At 39.7% G+C, this 25,897-nt stretch overlaps 1 protein-coding gene across 1 annotated transcript in view; it reads left to right on the plus strand.

Annotated features, from left to right (window-relative positions):
- Window positions 1-25,897, plus strand: part of gli2a (GLI family zinc finger 2a) — a 113,472-nt gene that overhangs the window by 10,204 nt on the left and 77,371 nt on the right. The window contains exon 2 of the mRNA XM_042494559.1: window positions 15,154-15,293. Within this exon, the coding sequence (XP_042350493.1) occupies window positions 15,179-15,293 (115 nt within the window). The 5' untranslated portion in view covers window positions 15,154-15,178. The remainder of the gene's footprint in view (window positions 1-15,153; window positions 15,294-25,897) is intronic.

The raw sequence follows: 25,897 nt of genomic DNA on the forward strand, positions 1-25,897 counted from the left end.
CTGAGCTCACAGTGTCAACAGGTGGTCAGAGTGTTATAGAAAAAAAGTTATTGACAGCAGAAAATCTGCATACATGTCATTCTTACGCATACATTTTATTTTTATGGAAGGCTGCATGCATTTTTAGAAGTATACCATACAAAGTTTGAAAGTTAATAAGTTGATTGACTTTAACCTGCTTTAATATTACACACACTCATATTGCTCTGCACATAATAGCTTTTGAGAGTCAAGCTTTAAAAAATATTACAAATTAAAATTATTTTCTACTTTCATTACTACAACATCTCACCTGGTGACGTGCTCTGACAGCTGTTACTGGCACGTCCTGGGCCAACACAAACACACACACACATACGTCCATGTACCCCAACTTCAAAAAGAAGTTCTCCTCCCATCACCAAAAGGTCTGAGATCTGACTTGGATGCAGCGGCAGCTGGCTTGTATGGGCCGGCAATGTACAACCGCAGACACACACTGTCGACTATCACAGGCACTTCCACTGGAGCGCAGAATTTACCGCAACAATGTGGAAGTTGCACCACAGTGAAACCTGAGTGCAGCAAATGCCAACTTTGATTTGGCCAAATCTTTACTCACTGGCTTGTAGGCACATCCGCTGTGGTACTGCAGAGGAACACACGCACGCACACACATAGAGCCTGTTTTGCTTAAATAGTTGCGAGGTTATTGACAGCTGAAGCAGTAGAGAGTGAGTGCTAACAACACATTTAAGATGAATGACCCAATCCAAATGCTTGTGAGAGGAAGCTGGCTCGACTCAGCAGTGTGCAATGTGGCACCAGTGACAGCTGGGACTTTTACACACAGACACACACACACTTCCCTTACATGCTTACAGGGTCAGTTTAGTGTTCATTCAGCTGTGACATGTCAGCAATTAAAAAATCACTGTCCTAAACTCAGGATTATTTTTATCGTCACTGAATACGCCAGTTTATTTTTACTTAATATTTCATGATAGAAAATGTTAAAATTAAAAAAAAAAAAAAAACAGACAAAATTATAAAATTTTAGCCCCCAAGCCAAAGTATTAAAATATTTTTTAATCAATTGGCTTTTTTCAGATTACAATTACATCTGAGATGGTCAGCATTTTACATTAGCAGTATGGTTCACATCAATGTCAGTCGTTTGATCCAGAATTTAATATCTCAACAACTTTTGGATGGATTAATTAATTTTGTCCAGATATTCATTGTTCCCAGAGGTTGAAGCATGATGACTTCTGTAATCCCTTGAATTTTTATCTAGTGCCACCATGAGGTTGGGATTTGTACTCTGTAGTGAATTGTCTCCACATTCTTTGGATGGATTGCTTCAAAATGTGGTACACACATTCATGATCACCACTTGACTAACATAGAGCTGCTTGTTTAAGGTTTAACAACGCGTCCATGGTTCCTCATAGTAACGTACTTAAATGGTTGCATAGATAATAAACACAAATGAGTGTGTATTTGTCACTGATCACACTTCAAGGCTTTTACGAGAACACCTTCATGTTCTGTTCCTGTTTTCAACAGCTGACAAGCAACCACAACGTATCCAGCTGAGAGTCACCAGGTCAACATGGTCACTTAATTAACATCAGACAACACCGTGTGTGTTCTGTTCATGATTCCTTATACTACCTTGTACTTTGTGGTAGTTTGTTCTTTGGGGTCATTGATGGAGATCAACCTGGTTCTGTGGAGAACCTAGCTCCGCTTTTTCAAAACCCGAAAATTAGTAACTTATCGATACTGCTGTTGAGTCCCGTGGGTCCCATTACATCTCGAGTTAAGTCACGTCATTGAATTGAATTTTGAATACTGCCAACAGGTATTAAACCAAGCGAAGAAGAAATGTGATGGTCAGTTGCTTGCATGGATGGTCGAATGTGCTACGAAATGTAAAGTTTGGCTACCAAAGCCAAAGATGAGGAGGAAGCCAAATGCAATTTATGTTGAAAAATTATTTCCTGCAAGAAAAGGAACCATACCTCCATGGCCAAGCACATCGAAATTGTGCATCAAATTAAATCTAAATGCACAACCATCAACTATCTTCAGGTTGAAAAATCTCCTTCAACTCCATCAGCTGCTGCAGCTGCAGCACAGTGAGCACAGTGTTTATCATTATCCACTCACAGCAGCACAACCGACTTTTTAACAAAACCCTAAAAAACGAATTACCCTTCTGGCTGTAGACTCTAAGTCTTGTTGCTCAAGAACTGACTTCAAAGACTAGCTGGTTATCAAAATTGCTCTCAATTAATTTTGTGTTGATTGACTTTTTTATTAATCAGTCACATCACACATCCTCCTGTCTAGGCCTATGCTAAATTTTTGCATTAGTATCTGTTCCCTCACTGGAGTCTTTTCATTGATTCTATGAAGACAGAAAACCTCAAATTGCATGAATGTAGATTCCTTCCTGCCCGGGACTATGTGTAGGCCATGAGCTCCACATCTGTTTTCTGTTGGTCGAGGGAGACGAAGAGATCAACCACAGGATATTGCCTTTACTAGCAGGAAAGGTCAGGTTCAGGGGTGGGGTAAGAACTCATCCACTGCTGTTTTAGATGCCTTTTATATTACATCAGTTGTTAGCTGCTCATTACTCCGCATCGTCCGCAATCCACTGGATGATTGGGTTTTGGTAAGGGATTGAGTCCCCATGTGCAATTGGCAGATTGTAACAGTTTGGAACGGACTGAAGATTTAAAAAAGAAAAAAACTGAATAAGACTATTTTTAAACAGCCCACATGAGTACAAATAGGATTGACAAGTTTGAACAATATTGCTTTAGGTCAATATGATATACAAATAATATACAAATCATTTTGTATTGGAATTTTATCACCCACAGGTTAAATATCTTTAACCTGTGGATACTCTCTAATTTCCCTTGGTGACTGAGCTATGTGAAGCACTTAAAAGGTCTGCCTATAGAAAACCTGCACCCTGGTTTAAGAAAACATATTGTGGCAATACTCCTCTTCCTGCTTGAGTGACCTGAATCTATACATGTGTGACAGTCTGTAGTGATGTTGTTTCAACCTCTGAATCAGACTAATGACTAATGTGTTGCTGTCAGACCTCTCACAATCTACCTCATGACCTTTAAGACCCAAGCTTTAAATCCTTGCAGGGAGATGTTTTTTGCAAGGAGTGATTCACTCACGGAGAATGTGCCCCGTCCCAGTCTAAACTTGTCTTGTCCCAAAGATCTTTGAAGCTTGCCGTCCATCAACACAGACATTGTTAGTCTGATATGAATTGCTTTGCAGTTATATCATTCAAATTTTGCTGGGTTTTTAGATTTAAAACTTTTTTTTTTAGTACGAAGAAGTAAAAAAAGAAACTACCAAAATAGGCAATTTCGAGGAAGAAGGGTATTTTGTTGGAAGGCCTACATCCACCCTAACATATTTTAATTTTAAAATGTATAACTATTGCTATGTTTCAACTAGAGTCCACACTACTTTAGCATTTTGGAACCTTTTAGAGACCTCTGAAAATGTTGCTGACCCTGTTGTAGTTCTGAAAATCCAAATCTTGTTATAGTCTGGATGAGCAGAAATTGAGACTTTCGGAAGTGACGAGCAGACATTTAGGTTTGTTTACCAATTGGGTCCTATTGGTCACAACATGTCAAGCCAAAACACTATAACTAGGACTTCTTACCGTCCATCTTCCGCTGGTAACATTATTTCTTTCCCATTGCCATGGCTTGATCCAGTGATGGATAATGATCCAGATACTGTTTTAACATGCGCTTTATTTGCTCTTAAATGACTTCCAACCAAGCCCCCAGGAAGTGCACCAGGCTCAGAAGCACATTCTACATAGTGGCCAAAAGTGGAATTACGTCATCCAGGTCTGTCATATGATACTATGGGGGCCAGGGAGACTTTTTCCCATTGACTTACTTTGGGATAGAGATATGTGTAAACCAATGGATAACTTTTTTGTGAATGTCAAAAATCTCATGAAAATGACTCATTTCACTATCTGGATTTAATCCATTCAGTTTAGTAACATTTGGAAAGTTTAAAAAAACCACAAGATTACGTCCACCATTCAAGCTAGGGAAGCGCTAAACTGGAAGTCAGTCAATCTGTAAGTGGATGTCACTCGGTTGTGCTTGGCCACCACAAGTCTCTCGTGCACAAGCCTTATTGGCCCAGCAATGCGGAAGATATTACATTCATACCGCAAAAATAGAGCTTTTTCTGCCTCATGCTCTACTGAGCAGCTCTCAAAGGAATGAATGGGGCCCCACCTCTGTGCTGTATCCAGCTCTTCTTAATACATCCATATCCCCAGCTTGTTTTCTGCTGTCTTGGCCACCTTATACTCTTGTTGCATTCAATAACAGATCCATTTCATTATCGGTCCAAGCAAAGAAATCTCTTGCATTACTTTTTGACAATTTTTTATTTCCTATTTACACTGACAGAAGCATGCCCAGTGCATGTGAACAGTTCTGTGATATGCGTCTTCAAGTATGTTAGTATGGATAGAGATTAATTCTGTGATGGTGCTAAAATGCTTATGTGTATGGAGATGAGTCCAAAACTCTATGTTTTGTCAGATAAATCTAAATAAGTTTTTGGGAATAGGCTAAATATATTGGTACCGTAACACTAAATACAACTGATGAAGGTGAATAGAAACCACAGACAAATTTTATCCGTCTCTATAAGCTGTAGAGGAGTTCAGAGAAAAGAAAGGAGGATTAAGTAGTCTGATGTAGGGTCTTGGTTTGTAACCAGCTTTGTGTTCCAATGATTTCAAAGTGATTAGAGCAGACTTTTGTTTCACCTCACCATGACCCAAGGGGCGTTACTATTTCATCTCTTTATCCCAACCCAAAAAATGCAAAAAGTCTAAACATTCAAACCATTGAAGTTGGCAGGAATATTGTCTCAAATGTGGGAAACCAAAAGTAAAAGTTTTAGAATGTGGTTTAAAAACGAGAGAATGCATTTTCTGGAGAGGCTGCGGTGGGTTTGCTGACTGCTGTTAAAGCTGGAGGCTGAACTGTTTCATGTATAGCTGAGAGCCTCATATGAAGGAGCAGCTGAAGGAGTATTGAGTTGGCATAATGGGAAAGCAATGAAGGGGTCAAAGTATACATATAAAGTATGTGTAAGCTACTTACTTTTTAGGGTAGTTCTGTGCAATATCCTATATTCTTCTAATGGTTCAGTATCAATAGAATACATGAGGGTGCATATGAAGGCAAATTGAGTATGTGGATTTGTGTGTATGTGTGTCAAAGTGTTTGTGTGCATGGTGTAAACACAATAGTGTGATCAATTGCTCAACTGCACCACCTGGGTTTGGCTTAGCTGTCGTGTATGTGTGTGTGTGTATGTGTGTGTGTGTGTATGTGTGTGTGTGTGAGCGAGAGAGAGAGAGAGAGTAAAAAGAAAAAAGTCATTGAGATTTTTATTTTGAAAGTCCTCAGTGTTCACGAAGGCTGCGCAAAATCTGTAAAATCTGTAAAAATAATGAATGTGCTGTACATTCATTTGAGTACTGGGAGATTTTCCCATAACATTGAATATTTCCAAAAAATCTGAAAAATACAATCACTAAAAGTAATTTAGATAACATCCTTTTAGAAGAGCAGTTTGAGGTTTGAATACCATTTCTGCATGAAACTAAATGTTTCAGTTCTTGCCAAAAAACAAGGTCAGAATGAGATTAAGAAAGAGAAATGGAGAAGAAGATATGAGATTGCTTGCTCCAGTCCCACCAATGAGCAGCCTGCATTTTGACTGTTAGGTAATGTAGCAGCCAAGACTAAAATGAGCTGTGATGTCCGAGGAAGGAAGTTTTTGGTAAGCTCTTATGGGGAGAAGTTAAATTAAAGGTTTCTCATCAAACTGTTGCAGAGTACCAGAGAAAGTCGAGCCAAGGTGGTTAGGGCTGACCATGTGAGTGGAAAAACAGCTGTATTTTGTAGGAATTATGCAAGGAGCTTTCTTGATCCACATAGAGTGAAGGTCCAAATGAAGGCCAGTGAAACAAGAAGCCTGTGTGGACATCTCCCCTCAGTCCTACACCTGTCCACCTGTAAATTAAATGTGACGGTTCCAACATTCCTCCTGAGTGTATCATGTTTTTAAGCCTTTTGCCCACTTAGGGTACAAATGGAGGAAAGGTTAAGAGCTTCAGGCGTGGATGGTTTTGATGTGCCAGTTGGGAATTAATAGCAAGAAAACGTGACAGGGAAGACGACCGTTAGCATTTTTGTCACATACAGACATTCAAAGTTCCTTTTAACTGTTACAACAGTCTGTCCCAAATCTTTTTTAGTGCTACAGGACAGCAGAAACAAGCTGTAAACATATTGACAAGGCGGGTGTCCATTACAGATTTAGAAAAAACATAAGCCATATTTTTCAAATGTTGGTAAAAGACAATCGCGAGATGACTGCATTTCCACTGGGTGATATTATGCGGCTTCTTCTCTTACTTGACTTGCATGACTGCCATCCAAAAGACTTGACTTTGATTTGGAATTTATGACCTGACACATGACTTAGATACAGATGAAGACTTGACTTGAATATGTTTTATGAAATATTTGCTAGATAATAAGAAGTTTTGTTTTTGAAATGTGATGGGGTGAATTCTGGTGCACACCTGGCAGCCTTCGGCAATAAGGATTCAAAGATTATGTTGTCAATTATGGTAGTAAGAACAGAACAGCAGTGTGCCAGGAATGCAGCTTAAAAATCGGTTGGTGGGTTTCTGTTACAGACTTGCAAAAAACCTAAGCAATCTTTTCCAAATGTTGATAAAAGAAAATTTTGAGATGACAGTGTTTCTATTGGGTGATGTTATGTGGCTTCTTTGACTTACTAGCATCTAAAAGACTTGACTTTGAGTTGGTATTTATAACTTGAAACTTGACTTAGGCACAGATGGATCAAAAAGACGATTTCATTTTATCGGATGTTTGCACTCTTCTAGATATGGAGAAGTTTTGTGTTATGTCAAGATAGCTGTGTCCTTTATTCATACAGTCTATGATAAATACTCAGGCAAGGTCCAGGAACCTGAAAATTGTAAGTGCTGCAGGTGAGTAATAGGGTTCCACAGATTACTATTATTGGAGCTGATACTTGGCATTTTGCAGATTATCTGTTTGGGCATATTTTTTTAATGATCGCCAATAAAATTGATCACAAATTGCAAAGAAAGTGACAGCATGGGAGGAAGTCTTAATTATTAAAGCCTCAGGGAGCTATTTTTTTTAAATTCATCTTTAAATAAAGTTGCAGGGAACTCGCTGTATATATTGTTCAAAGTTTAAGTTTTGGTTTAACTTTTGCTAAAGGCATTTAAAGAAAGTGTTGTGTTGGAGTTTGTTATATTCCAAATTATAAATATTGACAGATATATATATATATAATTTTTTTTATTGTAAATGCGTATCAAACACAAATAATCATTGGTGGTCCAGAAACAGATTGGTATAAAACCCAATCACAAGACTATAAGAAGCATGAAAATTCTCAATTAATTCTCAGAAAGAAAACATGCCAATGATGAAGGCACAGAAATATGTAAAACAAAAGCATATTTTGGCTTTTGCTCGTTGTTATGTTAACCTGCATGAGTGTCACCATCAGAAACCTGAGCAGAGAGGTCTGCAGGTGGCGCAGGAGCAGAAGACCTCACCTATCTATCTGTCCTGCATTTGCCAAGTGAGCAGAGTGTGGAACAGCAGTTGGTAAGCCTGTTGTTGTGTATGTGCGAATTCATTGTGTGCACCCGTAGAAATGTGTGTGTTTGCGTGTGTGTGATGAGCGCTGCCAGGAAAGGGAGCCTACCAGCATACGGATCACATTGACTGAAAGATAGGAAGGAAGAAAGTAAGAAGAGCAAAGCCTGGAAATCTTCAAAATGAGAGGGCCTCTTTTGATGTGTGTTTGCATTCCTTTCAGTGTTGGTGAAAGGGGAGCTGTTGAACGGTAGTGGAGGAGAGGAACACTTGAAACTGACCGAGGCGCTAAGGAAAACACACACCAGGTCTCATAACAAAAGTCCTGTGAGTTCTGAGGTTGGGGGGGGGGCTGAAGTTAAATGAACAAAGAGGGGGAGAGTCAGTTGATTTACCTGCACAGTTAAGTGGAGCTACAGTTATAGCTTGATTAAGCCATTTAATTGGACTGCTGTCCTCCCAGTACACAAGCACTGTGGGAGAACAGAAGTATGTCCAACGCTATCACTGTTTGTGGTGAGATGCCTCCTTTCAGCTTGTTGCAATTAGACCTTCTTCTCGTTGACCTATTACATGACATACCAAACAAGTAAGCAAGCAGCAAACAAGTTCCATATGGAATGGCGAAAACATGGATAACTTTTCGGTGCTGTACATTTTGACTCCTCCACAGTCGGTGGAGATATGCTCCCTTTCATCTTAAGTTGACCTATTATGTCACATAGCAAACAAGTTGGCAAGTGGCAAATGGGTTGGATGTCGAACGATGAAAACATGGATCATTTTTGGCGCTGTACATTTCATACATACTTTACTTGGTACCTTTGTCTGGTTTCTTTTTCTTCCCTTCTTCTCAAAGCCTGGCGTGGCAACTATGGAGAACTGTGCAGAACGTTCTAAAAATGTTCTGAGAATGGTAAAATGCAACCACTGAATGCTTTAGTAAAGTATTTATTGGCAAGTTATCATTTAGTTCCCAGAACGTTTGTCTTAAAGTTCGGGCAACATTCAAAAATGTAAAAAAAAAACAACAAAAAAACCAAAATTAAATATAAACAGTATTGTGTGTGTGTGTGTGTGTGTGTGTGTGTCTATATATATATCACAATAAAAAAATCTGTTATCGCAATAATATGTTCTGAATGTTGCTTTGAAAATGGTTTTCCTTTGTTCTCATGTAATAGTAGGAATGTTTTACAAAACACCATTTTATGCTCTGTCACCTCTGAACATCACCAAAACCTCCTCAGAATGTTGCAGTTAAAACGTCATGTCTTAGTCAGTATTTAACTTCATAGGGACATTATTTGAAATGATTAACATCCTTAAAAGGTTCTTTGAAAAGTAGATTAAAATGTTTTCTTTAAAACATTATTGCAACTTGCAGGTAACATAAGCCAATGTTGTGGGTTGTTCCCTGCTAGCTGAGAACACCAGTTCAGATCCAACTGAGGCATGAAGGAGCAAATCGAACCCCAACAACATAATCTAGCTGTGTTAGTCAAACTTCAAGAAATTCAACTCAGTACGATTTCAGTTGGACTAACCGGTTTACATGTATTTTAGAAGTCCAGTTTTAGTCTTACTTTTTCTATCATCATGTAAACGTACTGATTGTTGTCTTTAATTAGAAAAAATCTGCAAAGTGGACAATGTAATAACTGACCTAAAACTGTAAATTAATTAGTCAAGTGGATATTCTGACTGTCTTGTTCTTAAGATACCAGAAGAAAAAAGCGAGCAAGTGATTCTGCCCTAGAAACAAGTTATCTGAAACCCTAACAACTTGAAGACTGACCTTGGCAGAAGAAAACATAACAGTGACTTTCCCCATTACCTCAGTCTTTTTCCTGTGCCTCGTGTGGTTAAGTGGCATGTCTGGATGGTCCATCAGCAAGAGCTGGTGAAGGAAAATCAAGATGTACAACCTCTGCTGTGACTTCTGTTAATATTTGCAGTCCTGTGCACCAGCCCTACTCAAAAACCTGACTTTTTCTGCTACCTATTTTAACTATGAATTATTCAGTATATGCCAGAACATATTTGTAGCCTTGCTAGTGTGGGATGGTTGAGTTTGAAGACAGCTTGTAAGAATTTGTTGAATTTATTAAGTACAGGACATATTTCTTGGCATCTGTGTTCACTTCCATAACAGTTCAACCTTGTCAAGTCTTGCACTTGAGAAAAAAAATGCACAAATTCTTCACCAAACCTCACTCTGAATGTTTGCAGGATACACCAAAGGCAAAGACATTTCTCAATGGAAAAACATCCAGTTTTGTGGCTGTGTGGCAGGAAGGAAGGAGAACAAAGCAGCCTCACTGTAAAAGTTTGGGTTAAGGTTTCGGATATGGTTAGTCTAGCCCTCCAAAAAAAAGAAGGCAGTTTTACATTGAGATGAACCTAATAAATCATTTAAATTAGTAATCTGTAAGGTTCTTGTTTTGGCACTTGGCTGCAACACAGACATTGTGATGGTGTTTTTGCTCTGCACTTCCCAGAAATCATTTGTTTATGAGACAGTTAAGGCGGTCCTTGGGCGTCTTTTCCCACAATTTTAGAACTTGTCTGTTCAATATCACTTCCTGTGACAGGTCTTCAAGACATCACATGTAGAGGTTTTGGTAATGCTTTGCATGAAGGTCCTTGTAATAAGTGTTAGGTAATAGGTGATCTTTACAAACAGATTCTGCATGTCTGTAGGCAATGGGACAGGATTTTGGTACTGGAAGGGTTCTGATTTCCATTCATAGTGTGTTTGTGGTTTGAGTAGTGTTGACCATAAATGTTCAAATTGCAGGTAGAAAAACGGTAGTTATATGGACATCACGTAGGTGCAAGGCTATCAAAAAACAACTTTCATGAGGAGTAAAGGTAACGCCTGCACACTTACTCCATGCAACACAAGTTTATTCAAGATGTTTCGATCCTGCTCAGATTTTCGTCAAGTCAAAAGAAATGGTTTTTGGCCTGACGAAGATCCAATTGCAGGTGAGCAATTTTTGTTGAGAGGTGGAACACGCTGGCAATCTCCCATCCACTATCATATGACGACAACGTAGCTTTATATCAGCATTTTTTTTAGCATTGAAAATGACTGGTGGAGGGAAGAGGAAGTCTTGGCTCGGATAACTGCTGGCTACATCCGATCAGCCCAAAATATTTGCCCCTATTCAAGCCTCTAAAAGCAGCGCCAGGCTTTGAAGCCAATTTTAAATAGTGTCCAAAAGTGAAATTACGCCGTCCGGGTCTGTTTCATGATGCCTCGGGGCCCACAACAGCCTTTTCTCATAGACTTGTAAATCAGTGAATCTATGTTTTTGAGTGTCAAAACTCCCACAAAAAATGGTCCATGAACGCAGCGTAGGCTGAGCTCTCCATGGGTAATTTTTTTTCCTCAGCAGCAGTTTGTGACTCACGGGGTGGATAGTTGATCTGTTGACGTGTACGGATCTGGAGGAGCTGCTGTGAGTGAAATCAAACTTTGAGACCTAACAGAATAAATGTTTAAAATGTATAAAAGTTTCACTTTAAGTGAACCTGATGTTCTGCTGCTTCATCCGTGCCCAGAGCATGCTCTACACTCTTGAGAGCAGCATTGCACGACTGAACGATATAAGTCAATTTTAACAGTGCTCCTAATCATGGTCCAGCTTGAAAAATCAAAAATCTATTTGTGGAGGAAGATATTTCAATTGTGGCAGACTGCTTTAAATAAATGTGTGGGAAACCCTGAAGTAATAATGTTAATAAGCATCATTTAAGGAATTATAAGACCCGTATTACTGAAAATCAAAAGCCTCTTACAATTCCCTTGATACAGTAAAACTTCGAATATAAGCCTAGTCCTAATTAGATGCCCAGTCTCTTTCAGACGCCCGGTGTAGCAACACATTTTGACAATTAAAGGCCTGTCTCAATTAGAGGCTCGGTTTATCAAGTAGTTAATTTTTATAGAAGTTGTTATTTACCCACTGAAGATAATGTTAGTTAGCTGCTTAGGTCACTCATACAAATATAAATGTTAAAACTTTTGACAATATGGACATGCTACACACAATGTTACCATGGCAAGATTCTCCACAATTCAATAATTTAGTTAGTTTTACTGACACCATGAGCATAAAGAAGTAATAAAGGCAGAGTAAACCAGAGAGATGCAAAAAAGAGGTTTAATGAAACAATTTGATTGTATACATCTTTGCTGAGGAGCAGTTTTATGTGAAAGTAATTTAAAAAAAACCATGCCATATAGATGCCTGTCCCAAATATAAGCCTGTTGAGTTCAGTTGTTTAAGCAAATAATTGTAAGTTTTATGGTATAAAAACTTTTTAGAATGTAGCTGGAGGTTACAGAGGTGATATATCAGACATGACATAAAATGGAGGTTTTAGTTATGTTACATTTATTTAAATAGTAAAGAATAATGATTTTGGGAGTTGGGTGAGTGTTGTAAGTGGGGGTAGTCCTGCCCCACTATCCGAAGTCCCCAGTATGTGGTCACATGGCACAGGAGGGTGGGGAAAGGAGAGGGCGTGTATGGGGAGTGTTGTTTATCCTGTTCGTGCCACAACGGGCTGCCCAGCCAACCAGAAGATGAGAAAAGAAGTGCACCCTTGTTGTTTGTTCGCCTTTGGCCCCTGCCATCTGTCCGCTTGGTTCCTGACACCTGTACCAGCCTGTCAGAGCTGGGCTTCCCTGTCATCAGGGGCGACGTGGGTTTGGCCTGTAGGGAGACACCGGCAAATGGGAGGGGGGTAATGTACCAGCTCCGCGGAATTAAGAAAAAAAAAGGGTGGGGGGATCAGGGTGAAGTTGGGGCCACTTTTTGAGAAATGAGCTCAAATGTAGCACTTTTACTGAGACTTTTTTTTTTCTAAAATTGAACAGTCCACTAAACTGCACATGCTGATTCATTTTGTTATTTTTTTAGGTAAATGACCTTTACAGGTGCTTGTACCCCAAACGTCTCCCCATCAAAACATTGGCTGGAGGTTCAGAGGCAATTGGAAAGCACATACTTGGCACGCTGTGAAAGCATGGAAACAGCTATTAATGTGGTGCCAGATGTTCATCAGACGGTGATGTTAAGGGGAGGATTCTCAGTTATTTTTAAGGGTGCAGGCATCTTGAAAGGCAACGCTCTGTTGCTGTGAGCTCTCGCCGTGTTCACGGGCACATCTTATCTCTGCCAAGAGGGTTCACTACCAAAGAGAGCCTGTTTTCTGGCCAACTCTGAATAAGGTAAAAAGCCCATGAAAGAGCACATTAAATTCTATCACAAAGGTGATGTCAGAGTGACGGAGTTCTTCAAGACGAGACCCGAGGACGCTTGGCACCGGAGAAAAAATGAAACAGATGCAGCCTAAACCTGTTAGTCACCCACCTCTAATCGGCTTACATTGGCTCAGTGACAGCCGACTGGCACCTCCGAAGGGTCACAGACATGGCTGCTAATACACACACGTCACAATAAAGGATGACATGTTGGATATCCACATGAAACCAAAAAACAGCACTTCACAGGTTCGGCTAGTGGAAAGCAGATCGCTGATCTATTACCTTTTCTCCTCAATTACGGTTACAGAGATTGTGTTTGAAGTGTTGGAATAATTTTATGGTCTTTCTTATGGCCAAAATTCACATTTGTTTCCTGACTTGATTGAAAATTAATTTCCAGATTGTTGTTTCAGGGTGTTATTTGTGTCCTTTGGGCTCAAGTCAACCCATAAACACTTTTGTTTTACAAGACTTGAGAGCGCGATATGATTTTTTTCGTGTAAACTTTTCATCAGCTGACTTCCCATAGCTGCCAACAGGTGTTAGAAGCTCCCCATTTGGATGCCCCAAAATGTTCAGATGCATACTAAAATATTTCTCACTTTTCCAAACATGGAAAAAAAAGTTCTGCACCTGTGAAACATGAAGTCACCCCACTCTGATGTACGTAATGTCATCTCAGCATTCTGTCAGAGCACACACACACGCATTTTCTTGCCAGTGTGTGAAAGCAGGTGGAAAAGCGATGACCGCGAACTCGCTGCGGAGTGTGGAATGATTTCTCCCTCCCGGCCCGGGACTGTTTGTTCTCGGCAGAGGATGATCTTGTAGGTCCCACCAAGTCAAACAAGTGGCGCATTGCCAAGTCGTCGAGCCATTCACACAGACGTGAGGAGGTATTGACACAATGCGTGCGACTAAAACCTCGGCGCTGAGGGCCACTCACATTTACAATTGGGACAGAAGAGCAGTGAGAACTCATTACATCAAACTGAGGAACCTGTCTGTGTGTTCAGGGCCTGACCTGACAGAATAAATATACAATTCACATTGTAAACTTTATAGGACATTGGTGGTTTGGTATTTCACAAAAAATGAAACATTTATGAATAGTTCTTCAAAACTGACAATGTTAAGCTTAAATGAGGAAAAAATGTAACATGGCATGCTTTTTTTTTTTTAGTATAGGCAAGTCCGTCTTGGGAAAATGAGCAGTTTTGTGAAGAGCATAAAATGTATAAAATCTTATTTTAAATTAAAGGACAGGTTCACTGTGTTTGTCAAATACAACTTCCCCTTCAACCATTAGCAGAAAAAGCTGGAAAAATTGATCTTTGGGTTGGAAGATAATGCTGTTTTATGGAAATTTATTGCTGCTCTGCAAAAAAAAGAAAAGTCATCAATATCGGGTAATAATGTGAGAAGTTTCTTGAAATAACGAGATGGCTTTCACGTTATTTCAAGATATTTTCACATGTATTATCGTACAAACAGTTCTTGTCGTAACGGCATGCTGTTCATTTTGTTTTAACGTGAAACGTTTCACGTTAAAACAAGAGAAATAGTATGTTGTTACAACACAAAAAGTTTCTTGTTATAACAAGATGTTTTCACGTTATGTTGTACAAACCCATCACTTAGAACAACATATACAATATTTATCTTATTTTAATATGTAACGCTTGGGAAAATAGTATTTTGGTGCTGACACATACATACTGTGACCAACTTTTAAATTAAATCTTACACTTATCAATGTAAGATTGAATAAACATGTTTATCTGCAGCATTTCTGACTTTTAAGTGATGCTTTTGGTTCTAAGAAAGCTTCAGTCAACATTTTGACATTGCCAACAGACTGCGCAGCTCCACTGGCTTCTATAACTCATATGATCTCCCATCAAGGTTTTTGTCATCGCTCTTTGTGAAAAATGAAGCTTGTTTGGGGGTTCACTATACATAAGATAAATGAGTAGATGCCCCCTTCCTGAAAAGCTTTCTCAAATTAAAAAATGTGACTGATTCGTTTGTTTGCATACAACAAAATACAGCTTCTATGAACTTTAAAAAAATATGTAAATAAATAAATGTATGACCTAATAGTGTCTCTCTTGCCTCTAGGTCGTGACTTAAATCGAAGAGCAGCATGGAGACTTCAGCTCCAACAGCCACTGAGAAGAAGGAGTGTAAGGGTTCAGGTCTGGATGGAAGCAGCTTCTCAGAAATCCCAAAGAAGCCGTCGCCCACCACTCTGACCAGAGGTACAGCTATTTTCCAATGCTCTTTGCTCATTTCCCCTCTACAATCAGTATTTGACATAGTTTGGACATACAGTTGGTTTTACACAAGGTAAAGTTGTTTGTTAGAGAAACCGGCAGCACTTCAGCTCATTTTAGCTCTAGTATAATGCAGCACTCTGGTATCCTTTTGTTTTTCTGTAGGATCATATAGTGCAGCGAGCTGAAACATTATGGCTACTCACATAAGTAGCTGGGTGGCACATGAAAAGAGTTAGACCAAGAGATGGGGGCCGCATGTTTCAGAGATGTCAGAGAATGGGTGATGAAAAAGTGTTATAATGAGGTCGAAAGACCTTGTTCTCACCTCCCGAGTATAAATTTCATGAATTACTAAAAGAGGCTGGCGTAGCAGTGGACGACATGGTGTATCAGAGGCTCAGGCTAGAGGAGAGCACCTTTGAAATGCTAAGAAGATGTCGTATGACATTGTGGCGTTAGCGGTATTTCTGCTTAATGATGAGCTTGGTGGCCTGCCACGAGAGGAGCCACGAGCATTAATTGTTTAGGGATGCGGGGTGAGAAACTAGGACGATTCAGCGCGCCCTCCCTGGCACCTCCACAAAGAGGCCACAAGTTTTGTTTTTTTCAAACCAGCAAAGAAGAAAATATTGCGCTTGCCACGACATGAATAATTTAGTCATTTACACAGTTGTGACCATTGTGTGTTATGTAGGCTGTGGTGGATGAATTTCCTAACCTTGCACCATTGAATATAAGCAGCCTGCAACCATCAGGGCTTATTTGTGCTTGGGAGGTACCACAGAGGGTGCAGGGGGTGCAAGCTTCCCACTATAAAGGGGTCATAATTAAAAGATGAGAGCTCATGTTTTCATTAGTGAATGTGTGATGAAAACTCCTCATAACGAGGTTTGAGGACCTTGTACGGGCCTCTGAGGTAGCAGTGTTATAAATTACTAACGCCTGCTGATGATCCCGGCTGGTGGACACTGAAACCCCTCAGGAAGACGCACTGGCATCATCTGAGGGGCTGCTGCAGGAACATATCATTCAAGTTGCTTTACAGTTTAATGAAGGGCCTGGTGGCCTGCCATCACAAAGCCCACTTTGTCCCACGAGGGGATGAGTAAAAGTAGGACGTTAGTGTGTCATTAGATAGTTTTAATGCTCTGCTTTTGTTTTCAATTTGATTATTCTTTCTTTTCTTTTTGAACTGGTTCACAAATAAGCATGCATGTGGAAACAAAAATGTGGGGCAAATGTGAATAAATCAAGTAGCCTGGAAACATTCTTTGGAAGATGTCACAGGCTGGCTCACTTAAAGGTCCTCTTTATGCTCGTATTTGAATTGCAAAGTACTCCAAACCATGCAGACTGCATTAAAGTTTTTTAAGTCTGCAAATGAAGCCACACAATACAATAGTGTAACTTAAGCAGAAACATCCTGAGAACATCTTGTTCGCCCTAATCCGTTGTGTCAGCTGCCCACAGATCTCATAACTGGTTTCACGAGAGCTCGTTTTGCTTGTGTTTCATAGAGACATGCCTTGCCCTGTTGAACTTGTCTGTCTCTTGAGTGTGAAGACATAATGGAAGTGTCTGGCCGCTAATGCAGAGTGTGTGTCAGGGTCCAAGGGGAAGGAAAAAGGATAGAGGCCAGGGGTCGTATTCACAAACATCCTTTGATTACTCCCAGAAAGCGCCTTACTTGGGCTAAAAATTTCTAGCAATGAGTCCTATCTCAGGAGTGATTTAAGGAAATTCTCAAAGCAATTTAAGAGAGGAACCGACTGAATCTTTGTTTGTGGTTGAGTTGTGGTTGATCCTGTTGCTAGGTGTAATGCATTCTTTCTGCAGATGTGATTGGTCGTCAAAGACATGCACCGATGTGAGCCTGCAAGGTGTGGACATCCAGTGGAAATGACATGAACTGCATCATGATTCTGAAAGCGCTGTTTATGTGATCACAGTGCTGCACTGTTGCATTTTTCCAGTTGCTAAATATCTGACTGATGTGTTCACTTTATATCTGGTATTATATCGTTATTTCATTGGTTTGGAGATGCAAACGCCATTTAATGAGATTTTCCACAAACTTTATCTCTGCACGACGTAATCTTTAGCGTTTCATTAACTCTGTAGTTTAGTGTTTGGTGAATTTTTATTCTTTCTCTTTGTCTTTCCACTAGGGATGCACAATATTGGATTTTTTGCCAATATTTGATATACCAATATGTAACAGCTCATTTGGCCGATAACAATACCAATATTGAGATACCTTATTTTTCCCCACCTAATTTTCGTGATCATCAAGTCTCTTCTGGAGTACCATCATATTATGCATATCATCATATTATGCATACTCTTGATATGATGGCGTACCAGCAGATGGAGACATGAATGCGATGCTTTCAAAGTTTTAACTTAGGGTCAGTGTTTTGTACATGCTCTCTATGTCAGTGAAAATAAGAAAAAAGAAATCAGTTTGTGATTATCAGCAGAATTCAGCACGTTGGCCAGCTCAGATATTTCATTATGAAGCCAATATCTGTCATTACCTGATCACACGCTTATATTATCATTCATCCCTACTTTCCACTGCTTTCTCCTCTCCTTAAAACCCCTTAAAACTCTTAAGCTTCTTAAAATTCCTCCTCTGCTAACAGTTTTTTTTTTGCCTTTGGAGCTTTCTTAAGGGCTGAGATGCTCTTTGAAAAACCTTTGTCTTTACTAAGACTTAGTCTTAACTTTAAGGGAAAATTCTTAGAGAAAATTTAAATTCTAAGAATTTTCCTCAGATTTTGTCACCAAGAACAATTCTTGGTACCAGGAAACATTGTGAATATGGGCAAAGGGATTCTGGTGCAGAACTGCAGGTTAGATTTAGTCCATATGATAGGAATCAGGCTTCTTTCTCAGGGCCTTGTTAATGGTTTTAAATGGGCACCCACATTTTGTGTGACAGCCTGCATCTGTCTCGCAGCTACAGGGCGTGCTTCCACAGGCAGGGCCCTTGCAACCCAACTCCCAGTCCCTGGGATTTACGAGTCTGTGTTGGCTTGTGCTTTACCATGTCAGAGTAACATGTGTCCAGATTAGGTACCAGGACTGTTAAACATCTCACGGTTTCAAAGGAATACCTGAGATTGATGCGCCCCCCCCCCCCCTTTCCCTGCTTCCCACTGGCCCACGGACGCTCAGACGTACCAAGGAAAAGCTTTCAAACACAGATCTGACAACTTGTTGTTTTACAGCCCTTATTATATTCAGAGAAAGTTTGCCAAAGAGAATTTTTCCATCATCCCTCACTTTGGTGTTGACTGTACGAGGCCAGTGGAGCAGACAAGCTCGCTAACACTGATTATTTCTGCCTAAGCAGTGTGTTGTGTTCATCTTTCTTAGAACTCGGCCGCAGCTTGCAAACTCCCGACAGAGATTGATGTTCTTCAGCATAAAAAAAACACATTGTCCACAGGTAATTATTCACAGATTTGATGTATCTAAGGAGAAAAGCTGAAAAAATACACAAAAAAGTGTCCTCACCTTTGTTACAACACAACACTTGCCTTCTGACTACAAAGAATACAGCGGTAAATCAAGCGACCTCTAGTTTTTCTCATGAAAATGGATCGGCCGCAAGTCTGACTCTGAATGGTCACCGCAGCATAGATGGATGAGGAAGAGTAGTGTGGTGTAATTAGTCTTGCAGGGAGTAGAGCGTAGCTTTGCGATAAGAAGCCGTGTGTTAATCATGGCCATCATGGGGGGAGTCTTAGACGGAGCTCCAGTCTGAAGGGTCTCCACTGGGGTCTCCGCACTGGCCACAAGGCCTTTCTCTGGAGGGTGCTCTGGAGCAGGTCACGGCCCCTCCCTGGCAGAGAAAAATGTCCCAGAGCAAAATAGACCCCCGCCTCCCCCAGCTCCCTCCCCGTCCGCAGGCCTACTCCAAAGGGACAGCCACTAATCTTCCTGAGAAAGAGATTTCTGCCTTTCTTTCTATGCTCCTAAATGAGGCTCTTACGCTGCTGTGGTTCCACAGACCGGGTGAAGGGTGGAGGAGGGGGTGGGGGGGTAACCGTGATAATCCGAGATCGGATTATCACGGGGGGGGGGGGGGGCGCACTCAGTGGCCAGGGTTATGCAGGGATGACGGCATTCATGCCAGACCACTGTGCCCCCCTTTTGGTTTAACTCCTTGGCACCTCCACCTTAGTTGAAGGAATCACAGAATCTCTCTTCTGAAGATTTCCTGTGTCCCAGTTGCCAAAAAAAATGTTTGTATTGTACATTTCTGCAAATCTTAGATATGATGCATGTGCACCCCTTTTTGTAGTAGACATTTTGAAACTTTTTTAACCTTTATTTTCCCAGAAAACCCTTTTGAGATTAAAAATCTCTCTTTCTGTTCTGGCCAAGACAAGCAGCTAAAAAAGTTACAGGCAGACAACATGGACCAAAAATACAAAATCAAAATATACAACTCCAAACTAAAAATATAAAACACAAAAAGAGCACAAAATAAAGTTACCACAAGGAAGGATTAAAAGTCTGTTAATATATGCTGTAATGGAACCATAAAATCAAGACAATTAAAAGACCAGCTAAGATGCACCCTGACATTGGCATGTAGAAGATGACATACAGAAGCCCTGCAACAGTATGAAACAGCCTTTACATTTCAACAACACTGTAGTTACTCAGTGGTCAGGTTTAGGCACAAATATCAATTGGTTATAGGAGGAAAATATGATTTTTTGGCTTGAAACACCCACTTTGGGTGGCACATTACGGTTAGGGTAGGAATGTCAACTAATACCCCTGTACCACCAACGTCAGTGTGAAAGAACTTAATATAGGCTACTGTGAAAAATAGGCTACAGACTTATGCTGGTTCTGGCTTTAGCTGGTTTTAGCTGGTCTTCTATGGTCTTAGATGGTCGTGACCAAGTTCTTGCTGGTCTTTGATGGTTTGACATTCTGGTGTGACCAGCCTGTTAAGCTGGTCATGCTGGTGTAACCAGTCTATCAAGCTGTGCACATTTATCTTTATGCATAACACATTATAGAAGACTTAACTGATTTATTCCATTTACTTTTTATACTTTCCCCTCATGACATGCTTATTTCTCCATACTCAAGGACATGGATTTGGTTTCAGTTTTACAGGAAGTGCAATGGATAAACCAGCTAGAGTGACCATCACAAGTTGGTAGGATTAGCTGAAACATCGAAAATGATGCGAAGACATACCTTAAAATGGTCCAAAAAAGCTGGTCAGCCATCTTAACCATCTTAAGCTTTGGAAAGTATATGAAAGAATTTAAACAGTAATAGTGGGGAGTATAAGTAAATCACAATATGGTTGGATCACATACAATACATTCATGTAGTCCTGCGGCAGAACTATAAACTGGTGGCTCAGTGGATAGAGCGGGTGCCCCGTGTATAGAGGTTGTGTCCTTGCCGCAGCAACCGCGGATTCAATTCCAGCCTCGGCCCTTTGCTGCTTGTCACCGCACCGTTCTCTCCCCTTTTCACCCTTGTGCTGTCCTATCAATTAAAGGCAAAAACGCTCCAAAAAATATCTTTAAAAAAAAGAACTATTAACTCACCTAATTATAAATCAAAAACCTACAGCGTGCATGAGTTAACCCCTTGCATTAAATCTAAATAGAGCTGTAGTGTGGATGTACTCTTAGAGGGTTTTACTGTAGTTTGCACATTGTGAATGTGTATGAATGTAAGTATAGGGCTGAAAGTAATGATAGTTTTCTTTATTGGGTAATCTGTTCTGAAAAAATGCCTGTCTGAAAATTACAATTTCCCAGAGCACGGGTGTCCTCATATTGCTTTTTTTTAATTAATTTTTTTTTAAGTCTACCAAAAAGTATTGAAGAATGACAAAGGGACAGCGACAGAAGCAAATTCTTCCATAAGAGCAACTTAAATGAGATCATGTTTGGCATCTCTGCTTGATAAATGATTTACATGTTTTATTTCAGCTATAGTATAACTGCATTTGCTTTTAAAATTACTTTTACAAATGAAAATACAAACTTTACAACGTAAGCTGATGGGGGTCAAGCTGATAAACAGTCTGCTTGCAGTGCTGTGTATGTCAGATTCATGTCTGTCAGAACATGTCTGTATTTGCCACTGCCAGGGGATGACCCTGCTGCTCTTTGAAGCCCAAGCCAAAAATTCTCCGGCTTAGCTAACACCGTCGGGGAAATCACCTGGCAAACAAAACACAACAGGCTTACACGCTATACTAACACACAGGCTCTCATTCAACAAAGCCTTTTCATTCGTAGACTGTTTATTAGACGGATGCCTCCTTCCACTTACGTAACGGAGCTAAGGCAAAGAGTTGAACCTTGTCGCCGTAATCACAAAATGAGGACTGCAATTATATCTCCATGGAACAAAAGTTTGATTTAGCAGTTATGGATGTTTATTTGACAGAAAAGGGTTTGAGGGTATTTTCATTGTTTGTATTATATGATGAATGGATGATTGACTTTGAACACCATAGATTTGGCATCTGCAACTGGACCAAAAAATCACACGTAGCCTCTTGAAGAGGCATTCCTGTTTTTTATTGCCCAGTGTAGATGTTTCTATTTAACTTTTTCTATGTCACAAGATCTACTTTGCTGTACCACCACCTTCATGGCTCATTGTTCTGAGGCCATCCGAACTAGATACGGCCCTGTAAAACACGTGGTGAAAGTATCAGCCAAAGGGCAAATGTATGGTTTGGGTACGAATTTAAGATTCAGATCTCAGACATCCTGTTTCTAGAGACACGGTGGCTTCTTTCATACCTAAAAAAAAACAAAAAACTACCCTGCCAACCTCAGCCAGGGTTAGCACTCAATCATCTGTTGCTACCCAGCTGTTACAGAACTACCGTCTTTATTCCCGTTTCCTGCAGCTGTATGATGAATGACATTACAAATCAGTTTTCCATATGGCAGCATTTTGTTTTCCTTTTCTTTCCGAGGAACCATGACAGCCATACAATGCCCTTATGACAGGCTTGCTGTGATTACAGAGTAGTGTAACTAATAGTAGCCCAGTCCTGAAGCATTTTCTCACAAAGAATATGACACTGTAGCAAATGGCTGCTTATGGCTGGCTGGAAAATCCTTTTTTATCCCTGAGTAAAGAGTTCTACAAGAGGAAACTGTCAACAGGAAAAACAGTCTTCAAGTGGAATTCCATCTGTCTGGCAAAATAAAGTCAACTCAATTTCACTTACTAGTTTATCAGAGATTGCAAACACATCTCGCAGTCTTCAGTGGTGTCATAAGTTTGATGTCTTTTACGAGATAACAAGTGTACACCAAAGACCATGACACCTGAATCAGCTCTAAAGAAGACCATGAGATGTGACTGAAAGGTCCTGAAAAGCTACTAACTAGACCTTTGAGTTGATATTATTTTCTCACACATATTATTTCCAATATTCTGTGTTTGCCAACATAATCTGAATACAATGTTTAATTATTAGCTTTTGTGGAGATTTCAACCACATTTCACAGTCTTCACAAGGTGTGCAGTGGTTGCTGGTTTCCAGGCACAATGACAACAATGAAATCACTGTGCCTGGCTGCTGTTTGCCAAGAAAAACTCACAGCTACTCCTGTAAACCACAAATTGTTGCTTGGACATTTCTACATTTCTGTAGGTGGATTTTTTTTTAAAAAACTTTCGACAGTTAGACTGGGTGTTTCCCCCTGCTTTTAGTCATTATGCTAAGCTAAGCTAATCACTGCCTTTCAGATGTGGGAGTAGCCTATGTCACATGTGTCACGACCATGTCTCAAGTCTTAACCTTCGAGTCTCAAGCAAATCCCGAGTTAGTGTGGTGAGAATAAGGCAATTAGAGCCCCTGCAATAAGTCTAGCAAGTCATGGCTATGTGCTTGTCAGTGGGAACTGGCTCGCTTGTGCATGATGTAGCTACAAAAGGTGTTTTTGCATGGCATAACTCTTCAAAAGTTGAGCTGATCATCTGGAAGTTTTGAATCCACAATTGCTTCGTGAAATTGTGGACTATCACCCTCCAGAAATCCCTCATACATGGCCGCTCCCACGTATAAGGGTCTTGCCTTTCCATTATCGCTCACATAACACGCCTACGTGGCTTTGGGTTGAAAATAAGGATGACTAGTGCGATGGCAGCAATAGAAATAAAGCTGCTAATGTTTTGAACATCCATCACTATGCTTCTTGGAATGTTATCGCCAGAGGAGAAGTCGCAGAACATCACTCAGTGGAAACGCAGTTGTCTTGCAATTGTTTTATTGGCGTTTTTTTTTTTTTGGCAATTCTGTAGTGGAAACCTGCCCTCTGATTTTCAAGCTGCATTCCTTACAAATTGCTGTTCTGTTCTTACCACCATCATTGACAATATAATCCTTGAATCGTAATTGCTGAAGGCTGCCAGGTATGCACCAGAAATCATCCAATCACATTTCAAAAACAAATCTTCTCCATATCTAGAGTGCTAACATTTAATAAAACTAAGTCAAAGTCTTTTTGATCCATCTGCGTCTTAGTCAAGTTTCTAGTTATAAATACCAAATCAAAGTCTTTTAGATGTTTGTCATGTCAGTCTTGAGTCAAGTCATATGACTCATGTCCTCATCTTTGATTTCTGTCTCTAGCTCCATGCTCAGACAAAAGACTGATATCAGTTTTCTCATCTCACTCTCAGACAGAAATATTGCTTTGAATCTTTGGTTTTGTAATAGCCTTAAAATTAAGCAAAAGTTGTGCTTGAATATTAAATCAGAAATTCATCAATAAACTGCAGGAAGCAAAAATGACATCAAATCTGATACGTAGCCCAACATTTGTTTAAAAAGTCTTTCAGTTTTTCCTCTCTGATTCTGTTTTGAGGACATGGTCCAATAACTAATGAATCATGGGCAGCTTCTGTTTGTTATACCTGTGTCCACTGTATTTACCAAGGCGACCTCATCTGCTTATTTTGCTGGTTGCATGGTTTACTGTGACTCGTCTGCGCCCTGTCCTTGGAGCAAAGCCACTGGAGATGGACGGTGTCACGGCCGTGCACTCCATCTGGAGAGAGCTTTCCCCTCCTGGGGATGTGACCATGAAAATATATTGTAAAAGTTTATTTTTCCATAAATGTTTATGGAATTCCTCCACCTACGTTGCAAACCTCGCTGTAGACTGGGCAGGAGGGTTTGTTTCTGGCCGCAAACCATTTTATTTAAAGGATTGGGCCCAGTTCCTTTCACTGGCAGCTAATGTGTATGAACAAGTCTGGCTCTATGTGACTATGCCCTTGAGCTCTCAGTGATTTGGCTAATTGCTAAATGCTAGCAGAGGCGGGAGAGCAGCTGTGAAACCTTAGATCTGTAATTACAAGAAGCAGCGTTTCTCTCAGGAGAAATTTCACTGATGGCAAAAATCAATTTCCTCCTCTTGTTTTCTGGGGAAGCTACAATACAATTACAAAGGGCATTAATTGGACCCCAATTGTCCACTGGCAGAGACAAACTGGTCTGTGACTGTTTGGGGATCTTAAGACCAGAAGCAGGGTTCCTACAGCTAAGTTGGATTTAAGACTTTTTAATGCTACTTGAATTTAACACCATTTATTGCTTATGCTCATTTATTGCTTAGAGTGGGGGACAATTTTTTCATGTATTTATTGTAACATGAAACATGATTTTTTTGGTGATGTTCATGTTAAAGGAATTTGCAAATTTTATATAATAATAATAATAATAATAATAATAATAATAATAATAATAATAATGCAGTTATTTATTTAAAATTTTACAAATGCAGCACTGGAAAAAATCAAAAAAACCCTATTTCCCTTGTCTTAGCAATTTTAAGACTTCTACAAGATTAATTTAATTTTTTTTTAATACCAATCAAGGTCTTTTTTTTTATAGATTAACCCCTAGAAACCTAGAGAGATTCAAGTATTTAAACCTTTGAACCGTAAACAAATTGTTGTGATTTCTTTCAAAAACATGGAGAAAGGCAATAAGCAACTTGGTAATGGATGTTTTTTTTCAGATTGCAAGAAGTTAATAGACTTAGATTAAAAAAAAAACCAAAAAAAAACCAAGGTAAATGTCTAGAGAATAGAGTAAAAAAGAAACGGGAAAATATCGTATCATATCATAATTCTCACAATTACAACGTTGAAATTACATCACAGAATTTTAATAATTTTTAAAGCAATTGTTTGCTTGTTTTTTATTTTTTAAATTTATTTTGCATAATTCTTTGAGAATTTTCTTGTACGTTATACTAATTTCATGCTCATTTTTGGGTCATTTCTTCTTTCATTGCTCAATGCTTTCTTCCAATGTTTTTGAAATAAATAAACCCAATTTGCTGAGGTTTCAAAGAGTTAATAAATTCAGTGCCTTTAAGACTTTTTAAACATCCAAGGGAACCCTGAGGAGTCTGAAACATTTAATAAACCATCCTCCCAGGAGAAATGCTTGTTCATGCAAACTTCTCGAGGTGTTTATTGTTCTATATATTCTCGTCTGATGCCTCAGTGACTGCAGACATACACTTCTCATCATGGCTGAATTTCAGCCAGAC

The sequence above is a fragment of the Plectropomus leopardus genome, chromosome 10, assembly GCF_008729295.1.
Source record: "Plectropomus leopardus isolate mb chromosome 10, YSFRI_Pleo_2.0, whole genome shotgun sequence".
Classification (NCBI taxonomy): domain Eukaryota; kingdom Metazoa; phylum Chordata; class Actinopteri; order Perciformes; family Serranidae; genus Plectropomus; species Plectropomus leopardus.